We start from the raw sequence: 17,582 nt of genomic DNA, 5'->3' as shown, positions 1-17,582 counted from the left end.
GCTTCTACATAAGGGTTTTTGACCTTATGGTAGCTTCTTTTGAGCCCATACACTTTGCCCATTTTCACTTCACTTCAGACCTCTTTAATCCGACATTATCATGACATGGAAAAGGGAAATCCAATCCCTGGATCATCCACATTTTTTTTTTTTTTTTTAACCAGACAAAGTTCTCCCTGGCATGGTGGATCTTTTGCCCTGGAATTGGGGAAGGCTTCTTCAACTGCAGACTCAGGAAGTAGGTGGTGGTATATGACAGGAGGGGCTGTCCAGCAAGTGGTGCACTGCATATAATATGGTCTATGAATGCAAGTCTTTTGTCCTGGACAGTTTTTTTTTTTATTTTTTATTATTATTTTTTTTTTTTACATTGTTTTATTTTAACAAATTGTTTATTTTTTTCCCCAGCTTCAATCTATAATTACCACAGTTATTGCACATTTCCATGACTTCTCAGTCCTTTTTTATGTGGTAAGTAGTACTTTGTTTGTTTTGCTAGATTACTAAAGCTCAACCTTATAATTAAAAAACTGTATATTGAATGTTTTAGGAAAAGTTCTTGCCTTTCCTTGATATGTTCCAAAAAGAGAGTGTTCGAGTAGAGGTTTGCAAGTCCATCATGGAGGCTTTTAACAGGTAAGCTGTAGGTTATACCTATAAGAACATGCTCAGACTAGATGCTGCATTTTGGTGCTGCTAAAAGGCATGGATGTGAGATGTCAGGAATGCCTGGAGTAGAAAAAAATAAAAGCAAATCTTGCACTCTGCATTTATTACACATTGACCAGTATTTTTCCATTTAAACCAATTGAACGGAGCCCTTCCATGTGCAGTGGACTTATTGCGTCCAATGCACATTTGGCTCAGTGATAAAAATACAAAGAAAGCAAGATTACATTTTTCCCAGGAATAATAAAAATCATAGACAAGTGTTCTAGATATCAGACCAAAAATTATCTGCGAATTGTGCAGCCAACAGTCACTCTGCTGCAGTTGGAGTGAGAATAGGCTGTGCAAAACGGGAGAATAAATCGCTAATATTGTGCTAAATTGGTACTAAAAAAAAAAAATGTAGCAAAACAAAAATCTGTTTTTAGAGAAATAGCTACTATGATTAATACGACTGGGAATATAATCTATTTACCCTGAGCATACGATTCAAAGCATATTAGGAAAGCAATAACCAATAGGAAATAATAATTAAATCATCAGAAATGTATATTTACCACTTTAAAATGGCTGCTGGCTTAAAATGGTAATTACCAGAGTCCTTAAGATGGCTGCCTTTCCCAAAATGGTGGCCAGTTAGGGAGGAGTTGTATCTGGCATCCTTCAGAGTTTCAAGGGAGGGATGGAGCAAGATGGATGTATGTATGTGTGTGTATTGAAGTGTTGTAGTGTGTCATCTCACAACTGGGTTCTTTTTTATTTTGTTTTGAACAAAAGGGCCGTAAAAATTACAATAAGCCGAACTCAGGAGAAGGAGGAAATTCATCCCCATTGGTTGGGATTACTTAACCATTAACTGGTGTGGTCATTGGGCGACAACTCTACTAGTCACCCAGTATATTGTATATTAAAATTATGTGATAATTTCTTCATTTAGTTATAACCATAAAAAACAATATGAGAATCTGTCTATATTCTCATGGTACAGGCGTGGCCATCTGATATTTCCATCAAGTATCTCTGTAAGGATTGGATCTGGCAACGCTGTTTAATAAGTATGTGTTATTAATACATTATATATATAAAGATGGAGTGAAGGAAATGCACAATGGGTGCTTCAGCTATGCAGAACTCACTCACCCAGCGCTCAAATTATACAGGAGATGCAATTATACAAAAAGAACCCTGAATGTATGGGTCGCAGCTGCTGCTATATAACAAAGAATAAATAACAACGGTGAAGTAGAAAAATCTCAATGTATAGATAAGCCCACAACACTAGCAGCGCTAATAGGCATACACAATACTATGCTTATACAACACTAAATGTCAATCCTGCAAGGAAGGAATGAAATAGAGTCTCTGGTTTAAATCTATTCAAAATCCAGTAAGGCTTAGTCCAAACATAGGGAAGGGTGTGAAGGATCTCTCAATCATCCACTAAGTCTTCACCAACCACCGGTGCTTCCCCCTCTCTCTGGACACTCACCAGATACTAGATCAAAACTCTCCCTTAGACAATAAACCGATCCTCGGATGATGTGTCTCCAAGCTCTTTGGATCCGAATTCCATATGACATTTAGTAGCAAGAGAAAGCTGAAATGAAGGCATTTAGCAAAGGCATGCACGCCCTATGACCACCGCTGTTACTGTCCCGTATCCACCAGGTACACGTAGCGTAGCCAAGCGTGTCATCATTAGTTGGCGACCGCGCACACATGCTCTGACACGTTTCGTCGTAAAGGACTTCCACTGAGAGCGTGCGTGCGTGGCGCGGTCGACCAATATTTATGCGTCTCACGGTGCAGGCGCACTAGACCCGCTCACCGTCAACCCGGAAGTCAAAAATCTCACTGACTTCCGCTCTCATGACGTCTACGCTAATAATAGGACATCCGCCCAAAACCTGTGTCCACACTCTCCAAATGAAAACGACTTCCGGCCTCACTGCCCAGCGGGTGAACTCAGTCGAAATAACATAGGAAAGTGCACGGAATGCTGGAAATGATTACTGATGTATAGCCTATGATCTCATAATAATAATAATCTGCAGCATCCATGCATTTGTCCAAATGCCTGTCGTACAATAACAATACTAAACACTATTTAAGATCATTAATACTCAATCATTCTATACACTGGTTCCTAAAAATCCAAAAAGCATAGAAAAACAGTGATAATATATTAAACCTCAATCACTTAATTGGAAGAAAAGAAGGAAATTGATCATTTCAAACTCATTAATTGCAGATACGGACACGTGAAAAATTTGTATTGAATAAAAATAAAATTCATTAATTTGATGCACCAACCGTATTAAAATTATAAAATTAAATTAATATGGGTAAAATAATAAATATTACCTCAATACAACTTTGCAGATAAAAGGCAGAAAAGATTATTTAAAAAAATATTCTAAAAAATCTTAAAATTCTTAAAATTCAGACATCAAGTATAAAAGCTAAAACTTAATGACCCACACACGCTATTAATAATTACTAATAAAGCAATTGATATCTAAATCAATATTTAACCCTTTGGGGTGTAAAGATTCTGTAAGATAGATCCCAGTGCGTTTTCGCGTTTGGAAAGTTCACAAACTCTGTTGGATCCTCTCCATACTGGATCCACCTTTTCCACCCCCCCCCAGAATTTAAGATGTGTAGGGTCACTATTATGAAATTGACGGAAATGTAGGGATACATTACGATCCTTAAATCCCTTGCGGATGTTTGCAATGTGCTCAGACACCCTAATAGCTATAGTACGCTTAGTCCTTCCAATATGAAATAAATTGCACGGACATTGTAAACAGTACACAACATGCGTACTATTACATGTTATTAAATCTTTAATTTCAAAGATTTGTCCATTCGATGAAGACGTAAAGGTTGTGAAATTCCTCAGATGTGTATGTACCTGTCTGAATGTTTTGCATTTTCTACACACAAAAAAGCCAGTAGTCTTATCCCAAAACATAGTTGGTTTGACCGGAGGGTCCAAAACTTTTTTGACTACCTGATCCCCAAACGTGGGTCCTCTCCTATATATGAACGAAGGAGTCTCTGGTAATACCTCACATAAAACCTTATCCATGCATAACACAGGCCAGTGTTTTTTTTTTTAAATTTGCTCCACATCTTGGTATTGCGCACTATATTGAGTTATGAAACTCCATTCATGCTCCTGTCTGGGCTGTCTTACAACGTCCATCAGGCAATCATCCTGAGAAAGACTCCCTACTTCAGCAATGGTTGTATCCAATTTATTGATTTTGTACCCTTTTTCCACAAACCTTTGTTTTATCACTTGGGCCTGGGTTTCAAAATCCTAGTCAGTGGTACAGTTTCTCCTCACTCGGAGAAGCTGTCCCCTCTGAATATTTGACAACCATTTGTGGTGATGTCCACTTTGGACGGGGAGATACCCGTTCCGGTCAGTGGGCTTGAAGTAGACCTTGGTCCTCAGTCCACCTTCCAGAAGAGATATCTCCACGTCCAAAAAATGGATATTGGTGTGACTCCAATTAAAGTCTAGCTTGGTGTTATTAGGATTCTTGTTGAGCTTATCAAAAAACTCCAACAAGGAGGATTCATCAGTGAAAATGGTTGGTGCGCTAAATTAGGATGTGACCCCAATCAATGTCTTGATATGGAACACAAATATGGATACATAAATTATATATCATATATGTGAAAAGGTTCAACATACAAAATTATTGTCCATCAATATAAATTAAATTAAATAATCTGTGACAATTCCGTGATGTATTCTGGGCTGAAATTCAAAAAACGATCCCACCACCAGCAGGTTTAACTTCTTACCAGATATATGGATATAAATGGCATAGCTAATCCTCATGAACCAAGGTTGTTTATTTGTTGTCCCCTTCACCATCACCCGGCGTGCAAACACACTTCAAAGCCTCTTACCAGATGCAAATTATGTAGGACATTGGAAGTAAGCTTTCCTCTCTTTGGGATATGGCTATGGGCTGACCAACAATCCTCCGGTCCACGGATGGAGTGATGTCCTGACTCTTATTACTCCACGATTCACATGTGTGAAAAAAATTCAATAGGAACCGTAATGGTGCATTACCCCCGATTTATTGGATAAAATATGGCAATTACACTTACATTAATCCAGATAGAGATAACGTATTGGAAAAAGCCTGTGGAAACCTTCACGTCCGGCAGCAGCACGGACGGATGACGTGAGTGGCGACGTGACACGCCTCCTCTCTGACGCGTTTCTTCTGATGAGAATTCTTCTGAGATAGGAGGGACGTGCGCGCCGCCACACTCGTCCTTAAGTACCTCCTAGTCTGAATGGATACTTCCGGTGTCCGCAAGAAACTACAGGAAGTATATGTAGCCGATATACAAACCGGTGGAACGCATATGTTCAAAGGCGAACTTTATTTATTACTGTAAAAAGTAGGTGAACCTATTATTATCCACCTATATGGATATTAAAATCATAAAATCCGAAAAATATTTATTAACACATATTGGGAAAAAACGTGACACCGGAAATAACATTCTTAAGTAACTTCCGCTATGGGCACCATAAATCACACAATGCCATATGTGTCCCATTTGTACAAAAATACATTTTTCATCAATAAAATCACAATGAACATTAAACTACATAAAAACATATAATAAATTATATAAATAAAATATATAAAAATCCAATATATAAAAATTTATATTTTTTTATTTTTTAAAAATTACTTAAAATTGTTCTCTGATGTTAGTGGAAATCCGGGGAAGAAAAAAGAAACTCCATATTAACTATTATTTATATGAGCATTTATGTCCCATTCCACATTCATTCCTGCGGGTCGGTAGCACTTCCACTCATATATCCAAAAAGTTTCCCTTCTGGATACTGATCTTTTGAGGTTGCTACCCCTCCAATGGGGCACATATTTCTCGATAACAGTAATCTGTAGATTTTTGGGATTCTTTTCATGACACTGATCAAAGTGTACAGAAACACTATGTCCTGTAAATCCTTTCCGTATATTAGTAAGATGTTCTCCTATACGTATACTTGCAGTGCTTATAGTACGGCCCACATATTGTAGGCCGCATTCGCACTGTAGGAGGTACACCACTCCTTTAGTATGGCATGAAATAAATTATTTTATTTCATACTCTTTTCCTGTTACTGTGGAGCTGAATTTCGAAGTTCTTTTTGTCTTGGCCTCTTTACAAATCTTACAGTTTTTACAAGGGAAAATCCCTTCATGTCTGGAAAGATTTTAGGGACAATGGGTTTTTGTATCGGATTAGCAGCAATTATATCTTTAAGATTCCGTGTTTTCCTATAGATCATATTTGGTTTTTCTGGGAGGAGGGGTCCAAAGATTTTATCCCCCTGTAATATACTCCAGTGTTTTCTGAATGTATGGTTTAACCATCTATAATTTTCTGAGAATTGTGTGACGAAAGCAAATTCAAACTTGGATCCTATTTTCTTAAGATTAGCAATATTTGATGTTATTAGGTTTTCTTGAGAAAGTAAACCCACTTGTTCAATTTCCTCCTCCAAGGCTTTCATTTCATATCCTTTTTCAAGGAATCTGCGTTTCATAACTAAAGCCTGTTCTTGAAAATCTGAATCATATGTACAGTTGCGTCTTATTCTTTTAAATTGGCTCTTAGGGATCGATCTTAGCCAGTTAGGATGGTGGCAGCTATCCATTGTGATGAAAGCATTGCGGTCGGTGGGTTTAAAATACGATTTAGTAACGAAACTAGAACCTTTCCTGGAGATGAGCAAATCTAGAAAATTCACTGATTCTGGGCTAGCCTCATAAGATAGCCTAATCCCCCAATCATTGCAATTTAGTCTCTCCATGAAGTTTTTAAGTGAAATTTCGTTACCCTTCCACACCAACAGCGTGTCATCTATGTAGCTCCTCCAAAAGATTAATTCCTTGGCTCGGTTTGAAAACATATTGCGGTCTTCCCATAGAGCCATGAATAAGTTTGCCAAACTGGGGGCAAATTTAGCCCCCATGGCAATGCCTGTACGTTGGAGGTAAAATGTGCCGTCATAATAAAAATAATTATGTTCCATTCTGAATTTTAATAAATCCAGAATGAACTGTTTTTGTTTTAACGGTACATCATAGTTAGTATCCAAGAATGTGCTTACAGCCTCATATCCCATATCATGTGGGATTATGGTGTACAAAGATGCCACATCAGCTGTAACCAATAGTACATTTCCCTCAACTTGTATCTGCATTATCTCTTGTATACATTGTGTTGTATCTTTCAGGTACGCAGGGGTATTCTGTACTAAGGGTTGTAAGAAATAATCTATATACCTTCCTATTCTAGATGTAATAGAATCGATCTTACTCACAATGGGTCTCCCTGGTGGTTTAGTGGGATGTTTGCGTACCTTCGGCAAATAGTAGATGGTAGCCTGGGTACCAGAGGTATCAGATATTCTTTCTCTTTCTCAGTTAGGATGCCTGTATCGAAACCAATGTTGACCAGTTTCTTCAGCTTTTCTTTATATTTATATGTGGGATCTCTCTTAAGGGTTTCGTATGTGCTGCTATCTGAAAGGAGGTTTTTCATTTCCTCCACATAATCTTCACGCTTTAGCAGCACAATACCCCCCTCCCCACCTTTGTCAGCTGGCCTGATAATGAGGTCTTTATTATCACAAAGTGTTTTAATTCCCCTCATTAAATCAGGTTGCGGCTTATGTTTAATATCCTTTTCTTCTAATTCCCTAAGCAACACATCTCTGAATACTAAAACGTTACTACTCTGCTTCCCATCAGGGTTAAACAGAGATGCATTCCTGAGACCTGTGTTGACAATGGGAGTAGATTGATAGGATACATAATTTTGTTCACCAGCTTTAGAAAGGAAATGCCTTTTCACATTCAACTTTCTAATAAATTTCTGAATGTCAACAAATGTTTCGAATTTATTGAGGGGTTTATTTGGGGCGTATTTCAATCCCTTACCAAGAGTGTGCTTTTCACTCTCAGTAAGTGTTACTCCACTCAGTGAGTGTTACTCCACGTAGGATCCGAAAGGATTTGAACCTCTTAGACATGAAGGGTATGACGATAGAGAAGAATCCAACAGAATACCATCTTCTAAAACACCCATCAGCTCAAAGAAGCAGGGTTTTTTAGGACAGGGCCCCAAAAAAAGCAAGAAAATAAAATAAAAAGAGGATGTAGAGGGGGATCAAAACGGAATGACAACAATACCAATGAAGTGGGCATTTTCAATCTGAGTGGAGTAACACTCACTGAGAGTGAAAAGCACACTCTTGGTAATTCTTGGATACTAACTATGATGTACCGTTAAAACAAAAACAGTTCATTCTGGATTTATTAAAATTCGGAATGGAACATAATTATTTTTATTATGACGGCACATTTTACCTCCAACGTACAGGCGTTGCCATGGGGGCTAAATTTGCCCCCAGTTTGGCAAACTTATTCATGGCTCTATGGGAAGACCGCAATATGTTTTCAAACCGAGCCAAGAAATTAATCTTTTGGAGGCGCTACATAGATGACACGCTGTTGGTGTGGAAGGGTAACGAAACTTCACTTAAAAACTTTATGGAGAGACTAAATTGCAATGATTGGGGGATTAGGCTATCTTATGAGGCTAGCCACGAATCGGTGAATTTTCTAGATTTGCTCATCTCCAGGAAAGGTTCTAGTTTCGTTACTAAATCGTATTTTAAACCCACCGACCGCAATGGTTTCATCACAATGGATAGCTGCCACCATCCTAACTGGCTAAGATCGATCCCTAAGAGCCAATTTAAAAGAATAAGACGCAACTGTACATATGATTCAGATTTTCAAGAACAGGCTTTAGTTATGAAACACAGATTCCTTGAAAAAGGATATGAAATGAAAGCCTTGGAGGAGGAAATTGAACAAGTGGGTTTACTTTCTCAAGAAAACCTAATAACATCGAATATTGCTAATCTTAAGAAAAAAGGATCCAAGTTTGAATTTGCTTTCGTCACACAATTCTCAGAAAATTATAGATGGTTAAACCATACATTCAGAAAACACTGGAGTATATTACAGGGGGATAAAATCTTTGGACCCCTCCTCCCAGAAAAACCAAATATGATCTATAGGAAAACACGGAATCTTAAAGATATAATTGCTGCTAATCCGATACAAAAACCCATTGTCCTTAAAATCTTTCCAGACATGAAGGGATTTTCCCTTGTAAAAACTGTAAGATTTGTAAAGAGGCCAAGACAAAAAGAACTTCGAAATTCAGCTCCACAGTAACAGGAAAAAAGTATGAAATAAAAGAATTTATTTCATGCCATACTAAAGGAGTGGTGTACCACCTACAGTGCGAATGCGGCCTACAATATGTGAGCCGTACTATACGCACTGCAAGTATACGTATAGGAGAACATCTTACTAATATACGGAAAGGATTTACAGGACATAGTGTTTCTGTACACTTTGATCAGTGTAATGAAAAGAATCCCAAAAATCTACAGATTACTGTTATCGAGAAATATGTGCCCCATTGGAGGGGTAGCAACCTCAAAAGATCAGTATCCAGAAGGGAAACTTTTTGGATACATGAGTGGAGGTGCTACCGACCCGCAGGAATGAATGTGGAATGGGACATAAATGCTCATATAAATAATAGTTAATATGGAGTTTCTTTTTTCTTCCCCGGATTTCCACTAACATCAGAGAACAATTTTAAGTAATTTTTAAAAAATATAAATTTTTATATATTGGATTTTTATATATTTTATTTATATAATTTTTATGTTTTTATGTATTTTAATGTTCATTGTGATTTTATTGATGAAAAATGTATTTTTGTACATATGGTACACATATGGCATTGTGTGATTTATGGTGCCCATAGCGGAAGTTACTTAAGAATGTTATTTCCGGTGTCCCGTTTTTTCCCAATATGTGTTAATAAATATTTTTCGGATTTTATGATTTTAATATCCATATAGGTAGATAATAATAGGTTCACCTACTTTTTACAGTAATAAATAAAGTTTGCCTTTGAACATAAGCGTTCCACCGGTTTGTATATCGGCTACATATACTTCCTGTAGTTTCTTGCGGACACCGGAAGTATCCATTCAGACTAGGAGGTACTTAAGGACGAGTGTGACGGCGCGCATGTCCCTCCTATCTCGGAAGAATTCTCGTCAGAGGAAACGCGTCGCCACTCACGTCATCCGTCCGTGCTGCAGCCGGACGTCAAGGTTTTCACAGGCTCTTTCCAATACGTTATCTCTATCTGGATTAATGTAAGTGTAATTGCCATATTTTATCCAATAAATCGGGGGTAATGCACCATTGCGTTTCCTATTGAATTTTTTTCACACATGTGAATCGTGGAGTAATAAGAGTCAGGACATCACTCCATCCGTGGACCGGAGGATTGTTGGTCAGCCCATAGCCATATCCCAAAGAGAGGAAAGCTTACTTCCAATGCCCTACTTAATTTGCATCTGGTAAGAGGCTTTGAAGTGTGTTTGCACGCTGGGTGATGGTGAATGGGACAACAAATAAACAACCTCGGTTCATGAGGATTAACTATGCCATTTATATCCATATATCTGGTAAGAAGTTAAACCTGCTGGTGGTGGGATCGTTTCACGTGGATGGATAATTTTTTTAATTTCAGCGCAGAATACATCACGGAATTGTCACAGATTATTTTTTTTTTTTAAATCAAGATAAAAAGTTTATTGAGAAATCGCACATAGAAACAAAGATTGCAACAAGCAGATTGGAGCAAAAGCACATCTACAAATAAAGGCACAGAATCGTAGACAGATCTCAGCAACATAGCCAGTATACAGCATGAATCAAAGAACAGCCTGAACCAAAAACATAACGCAAGGCAACAGTCCCATAACCCAGATCAAAATAATTCCCCCCAATCTAACCTCCAGTGGTCTACCCTACCCCCAGCAATTAAAGTAACAGGCGATCTAGGATCAGATCCGTGGGAGCCATCCCCGGACAGCTCAACCAGACTCCCCAGACTTTCTGGAATTTGGCCGGGGCACCCCTATGCAAGTAAATGTATTTCTCCATGCGAAGAGTGTTGCCCAGTTGCTCCAGCCAGAGTCTATATGTAGGAGGTTCCTTATCAATCCAGCGTCTCAGAATAAGTAGTCGGGCTTGAAACAGAGCTCGCGCCGCTGCCTCCCGTAAGTAGCAGTCATCTATAATGTGATCCAGTATACCCAAGAGGCAGTGCTTGGGATCCAAAGGAATCGCCAAGCCCAGAACCCTGTTTATAGTGGAGGTCACTGAGGTCCAATACCGATGCAATTTCGGGCATCTCCATAATAAGTGTATAAGGTCCCCCACATCCCTCTCACATCTATTGCACACTTTGTCCGGGCGGAGACCCATAGCATGTAATTTTGCCGGGGTATGATGTACTCGTAGTAAGATATATAATTGGGATACCTGATGGGAAACATTGAGTGAACATATTCTGACTGACTCCAAGGCCTCCTCCCATTGCTCAGCGGGTACCTCCCCCACATCTCCGCTCCATTGGTCACACGCCTTGCACGGATATCTGTCTAAGTATGAACCCAGTAGGGCTGCATAACAAGCTGATATAAAGCCCTTAGTAGAGGTATATTGCTCCATAAGGAAAAATACCGGTGTGGAGGACAAGCTGGAGTGGGACAAGGAAGGTTGAGCCCGGCACGCATGCCGAAGCTGCAGGTAATAGTACTTCATATTATGTGGCAAGGAAAACCGAAGTTGCAATTGCTCAAAGGGCAGTAACTCCCCATTGAGCAGGATGTGTTTAAGATGGGACACCCCATACGTCAGCCACCTACCAGCCTGATCCAGCTTGTCCAGCTCAGGGTAAGAACGATTATGCCAAATGGGACTATAAGAAGTATATCCGGTAACCAGTTGTAGCTGTTTGGCCTTATCCCAGATCTTCTGAAGAAGTCTATAGGTAGGGTAGAGTTTATTGGATTTAGCAAAAAGTTGAGCCTCCAACCCCTCAGGAATGCCAGTGGCACCCGTAAAATACCCCATCAGTTTTAGAGACGGACCGCCCCCCGTCCCAGCCATCGCCCCAACCAGGTGCTGCAGCTGAGAGGCTAAATAATAAATCCAGGGATTAGGGAGAGAAAGGCCTCCCAAATCCCTAGGCTTCTGTAGTTGCTCAATCCGGATCCGGGCCGCCCGCCCCCGCCATATAAGAGTCCTGAATAACGTGTTGACCACCCTGAATATTTTCAGCGTAATAACCACTGGGGAGTTGTGCAAGAAATACAAGAGCTGCGGCATCAGAACCATCTTAATCAGGTTCACCCGACCCGCAACCGATAACCACAGCTTGTCCCAGACCCTAATCGTATCGCGAAACCGAGCAAGGAGAGGGTGCACATTTAAGCTACAATAGTGGAGCGGATCTGCAGAAATCACCACCCCCAAATATTTAAAGGTAGTTACCACGGGGACTGGACAGAGCGTACCCAGGAGAGGATCCGCCGGTTTATCCAGCGGCATTAAGGCCGACTTGGACCAATTGATAGTGAGGCCAGAAAATCGGCCAAACTCCGTTATGGTGGCCATGGTAGCTTGCAAGGAAGCCCCCGAGTCCCCAAGCAGCAGGAGCATGTCGTCCGCATACAGCAGAATCTTTTCCTGAAGGGGGCCAAAGTGAAACCCATCTATGGCGTCCTGCGATCGAATGGTAGCCGCAAGCGGCTCAATAGCCAGCGCGAACAGGAGCGGGGATAGTGGACATCCCTGTCTGGTGCCCCTCCCCAAGTAAAAGTGCTCAGATATTCTGCCACCCTCCCTGATGGAAGCCTGCGGATGGTAATAAAGCAGTCTCACCCAGGAGATAAATAGAGGGCCAAACCCAAACTTCTCCAACACCGCCCATAAGTAGTCCCATTCGACGCTGTTGAACGCTTTGTTAGCATCTAAAGATAACAACACTCTGTCCCCCGCATTATCCGCCGGTGTCTGCATGGCTACAAACAAGCGGCGGAGATTGATTGCGGTGGACCTATTCGGCATAAAACCCGCCTGGTCCTCGTGGACAATATGTGCAATAATGGTATTAACCCTCCTAGCCAAAACCTTTGCAAGTATTTTAACGTCAGTTTGGAGGAGAGAGATAGGTCTATAAGAACCCGGATCTGATGCGGGTTTACCTGGCTTTAGTAATAGAACAATGCTGGCCTTAGTCATGGAGTCCGGCAGAGCTCCCACCTCTCTTGCAGCCTTGAAGACCCTCAGCAGCTCCGGTACAAGCACCTCAGAGTATTGCTGATACATTTCGACTGGGAGGCCATCATCACCAGGGGCCTTGGAGCCCGGGAAGAGAGCAGCCGCCTCTCTCAGCTCGTCCTCGGTGATGGGGGCCTCCAGATCCGCGCTCTGACGCTCCGTCAGTCTTGGGAGAGTGATTGCATCCAGATACCGCCGAAGGTCCGCCGGTGCATAAGACACCTTAGAGGAATACAGATCAGAGTAAAAGCGTACCAATTCCGTCATAATAGTATCAGGCGTGTTGGCCATTCGTCCCCCTACCAATTTGAGGGCCCCAATGGGGGGAGCTGAGGGCCGCACCCCCACAATACGCGATAGCAGGCGGCCCGTCCGCTCCCCCTCCTCATAGAATGTGGTTTTAGCAAAGAAACGCTTCTTATCCACTTTGGACTGTACCTCTCCCACCCACACCTTCTGTGCAGATAGCCATGCATCCCTCGTAGCATCCGAAGGGTTGGCAACATACTCCTCCTCCAATTCATGGGTGCGCTGAGCCAAATGCTCCTCAAAATGTTTAGAGGCGTTTTGCACTTTCTTAATGTTAGCAATCAAAATGCCTCGAAGGAAGCACTTAAAGGCATCCCACCGTGCAAGAGAATCAGGAAATTGGATATTATCCAAAAAGTAACGGGTGATTTCAGCGGAGATATTAGCATCTGGTGGAAAAAGCTTCAGCCAGAAAGCATTCAGGCGCCAAGGGGCCCTACGCAAACCGGTCTGAGGCCGTACAGTAAGCCAGACCACCAACGGGGAGTGGTCCGAAATCCCCGCAAAGCATATTCCACCCGTTCCACCAACGCAAGCGCAGCCACCGTGCCCACGCATAGGTCGATACGGGAGAGGGAGGAATGGGTCTTAGAAAAGCAGGAAAATTGGACCTCGTCAGGGTGGCGCAAACGCCATATATCCATCCAGCCCAACTCCCCCAGAAAACGCGAGAGGGCAGTACCCCTAGCGGAAACCATCCGGGGAGCAGGTGGATGTCTATCACTGGCAGGATCCAATATCCCATTAAAATCACCAAGCACAAAAAGGGGTACTTCCGCCTTATCAGCGGTAAACAGGAGAAATTCACGGAGCACCTGGGAAGAGAACGGAGGAGGAATATAAACCACCGCTAAAGCACATACAACCTGAAATAATTTACAATGCAGAAATACAAAACGTCCCTCAGGATCCACCCTCACCCCAAACTCCTGGAAGGCAAGGGCCCTATGCACCAAAACACTCACTCCCCTGGAGTAAGAAGAGTGAGTGGAGTGGTAACCCCGACCCACCCAGGAGTATCCCAGACACCCCACAGATTCCTCTACCAGGTGAGTCTCCTGCAGTCCTATGATAGCTGGATGATACTTGCGCAGTTGAGAAGCTATCATGGCCCTCTTCTGAGAACAACCAAGACCCCGCACATTCCATGAGACTATAGGTAGTCCAGCCATGCAGTAACAAATCTTGTGAATCGGGTACCAGCCACAGAAGCCGACACCCACGGCAGGGAACCGTATGGCAGCAGAGTCGAATGGAGCCAATGCTTTCGATAAGTCCACAGCCAAGATACTGTCCAGACCAACAGTGTGTGCGATTCCTCAAAGACAAAGAAAAAGAAAAAAAGAACATGGTCCAACGGGACAAGGCACAACTGTGCCCCATCATAGCACAGGAGGCGGGAAAAAGAACCAGTCAGTCCACCGGGGGCGTCAACCCCGCAAACCAGTGGTGGCCCGCCAGCCTGTTGTGCGCAACTGCGCAAACTGCACTGTGTAATCCAGGTACGATGCATTTGCCAGCACTCCATCGAGAAAAGTAGCACGCAATGGATGGAGCACATCTGTGCCAGTACAACAAGGATATGAGCCCCGGCCGGGGAATTCTTTCACGGGGTCCAAACTGGGAAAAAAGCAGAGTCTACATTAAGATGCCCCTCACTCACCGGGATCGGCCCGTTGGCGTTGACGGAGGGAGGGCTCATGTATATCCAGCCAACTCGCGGCATCAGCGGCAGTGTCAAAAAAGTGCGCCCTACCCTCCGCAGTGACCCGGAGACGGGCTGGCATAGATCAGCCCGATGCGTCGGAGACGTTGCTTGACATCGGCGAACTTGGCCCGCTGCTTTTGGACCTCCGCAGAGAAGTCCGGATAGAAGGAAACCCTGGTCCCATTGAACTTAATCTCCGCCTTTTCTCTGGCCAGCCGTAGCACCTTCTCCCTGTCCCTATAGTGTAATAACTTTGCCAATATGGGTCTGGGAGCGTTGCCAGGTAGTGCTCTGGTGGGGACCCGATGGGCCCTTTCCACCGCAAACATAGGTGAGAAGGATTCCTTGCCAAACACATCACATAGCCAAGATTCAATAAATTCGGTAGGATCCCTGCCCTCGACCTTCTCAGGAAGTCCCACAATGCGCACATTGTTGCGCCGCAATCTATTTTCGATATCATCAGTCTTGTCTTTATTGATCTGTGCCTGTCTCGCAGTAGATCTGGACTCAGTAATCAGTGCTGGCAGCTGGTCTTCCAGGTCGCTAATACGGCTTTCCGCAGCAGTAGTGCGTTCACGGATCTTTTGTAGGTCCTGGCGAAGGAGAGCCACCTCTTCAGTGAGACTCCCCAGACGGTCCTTAACAGTATTCACAGAGGCAGTACAGTTGTGCACGGCATGAAGTATTTGGCTAAGTGTAGGCTGTGTCCCCTCCGTCACTCCCTCGTCGGTGTCCAGGTCCCAGTCGGTCAATGGGGGCTGCGCAGCTGTCCCCAGTCCCTGTGCGTCAGCAGCGGAGGAACCCCCAGCGTCCGCCTGTGCACAGTCCCCAGCATCCTGATCCCGAAGTTCCGACAGTTTTTTAGCATATAGCAGTATGTCCCCAGCGGCGTCCTTACCTGCGGGACGAGTCGTTTTAGGCTTCACCGCAGCCTCCTTCGGCCGCTCGGGGCCACGCAGTACACGCTGCGGGGTCGTCAGGCCAGCGCCATCTTGGAGGGATGCCGACACTGTGCTGTCCTCCTTGGATTTGCTGCCGCGGGTCATGGTGGGATTACCGCGGACACGACAGGGACACAGGGGTGCTGGTACACCAGGTTCCAGGTACTGTAAGCAGGTCTGACAAGGAAGTAGCTGAGGAGAGGAGAGGGAAATGCAGCCTGCTGGATGGAGGTATGGCAGCGCTTGGGGCCTGTGCAGGAGATGAAGCAGGGTCGAGCCCAGGGATGGCGGAGGGTCAGAGGAGGCAGGATGCGGGTCGGGGTGTGTAGAGGGTCAGAGAGATGTATCCAGCCGCTTACCGGAGCCCCGCTCCGCTCGGCGCCGCCGCGATCGGCCGCCCGCCGCAGGAAAGTCCGCGGCTTCGGCCAGTGACTAGGCCGCGATCCTGATCTGCAGGATACAGGGTCCCCCCCGAAAAATAAAAGCAGGAGTCCGTGGCAGGGATGTGGGAGAAGCCCCCGGATGCAGAGTAGAGGCCGTGGGCGAGATTTAGAGACAGGATGGCAGCAGATTACAATCCAGGGAAACAGAGCGCGGCCTGCGATCCTCCGGAACCTCCGTTTCCAGGCACAACACGGCAAACAAAAGGCACCAGGGCAAGCAGGGGGACCCCCTGAGGATAGTTAGTCCACTAGTTAGGGCTATCCGGCCGGGGAAAGGATGAACTTAAAGGATCAAGAGCGGGAGCTCCGTGAGGTAGGTCTACTCACATGCCCGGTCCGGCCACGCCCCCCGTCACAGATTATTTAATTTAATTTATATTAATGGACAATAATTTTGTATTTTGAACCTTTTCACATATATGATATATAATTTATGTATCCATATTTGTGTTTCATATCAAGACATTGATTGGGGTCACATCCTAATTTAGCACACCAACCATTTTCACTAATAGACTACACTTTTCTTGGTAGCAGCTTTATTATTTATATCAGTGCACCTTTATTTATTTAATAAGGAGGATTCATCCCCTGCCCATATGAAGAACAAATTGTCTATGTAGCGACGATACATGACTAGTTCCTCATATTGGGCAGCATATATAAAGTGATCCTCCCATTCGCCCATGAATATGTTAGCTAGACTGGGAGCAAATTTAGCTCCCATTGCCACACCTCTCTGTTGTTGGTAAAAGACACCATCAAACCTAAAATAGTTGTGTGCCAAACAAAAATCTAATGCATCCCTTAAAAACCTCTTCTGACATTCGGGAACGTCATCCCTACTACTAAAAGCCCAATTAAAAGCCAAAAGGGCATCGTCATGTTGAATGATAGTATATAATGAAGCGACTTTTCCTGTCACTAAAAAGATGTCCCCATTATTCGGTTAAGATACTTCCTTAAGGGCTAATAAAAAAGCCTTTGTATCCCGTAAATAGGATCTAAGTTGAATCACGCTGGTTTGTAAAAAATGATCCAAGTACTCTCTAAGTCTAGAAGCTACTGATTGGATCCCATTTACAATTGGCCTTGCCGGAGGATTAACCTGATCCTTGTGGACCGTCGGCAAGGTGTAAATAGTCGGGATTCTACTGTAGCTTGGTACTAGATATTGTTTTTCTTTTTTACAAAGAATGTGTGTGTCATATCC

The 17,582-nt window shown here is 43.3% G+C and overlaps 1 protein-coding gene across 3 annotated transcripts in view; it reads left to right on the top strand.

Annotated features, from left to right (window-relative positions):
* Positions 1-17,582, top strand: part of VPS35L (VPS35 endosomal protein sorting factor like) — a 1,473,617-nt gene that overhangs the window by 1,006,251 nt on the left and 449,784 nt on the right. For all 3 annotated transcript variants that reach the window (XM_082262328.1, XM_082262327.1, XM_082262326.1), the window contains 2 exons: positions 409-471; positions 551-636. In XM_082262328.1, coding sequence (XP_082118454.1) covers positions 409-471; positions 551-636 — 149 coding nt within the window. The remainder of the gene's footprint in view (positions 1-408; positions 472-550; positions 637-17,582) is intronic.

This window comes from Pelophylax lessonae (genome assembly GCF_965119305.1).
Source record: "Pelophylax lessonae genome assembly, chromosome: 6".
Classification (NCBI taxonomy): Eukaryota; Metazoa; Chordata; class Amphibia; order Anura; family Ranidae; genus Pelophylax; species Pelophylax lessonae.
This window is presented reverse-complemented; position numbering and strand designations above follow the sequence as displayed.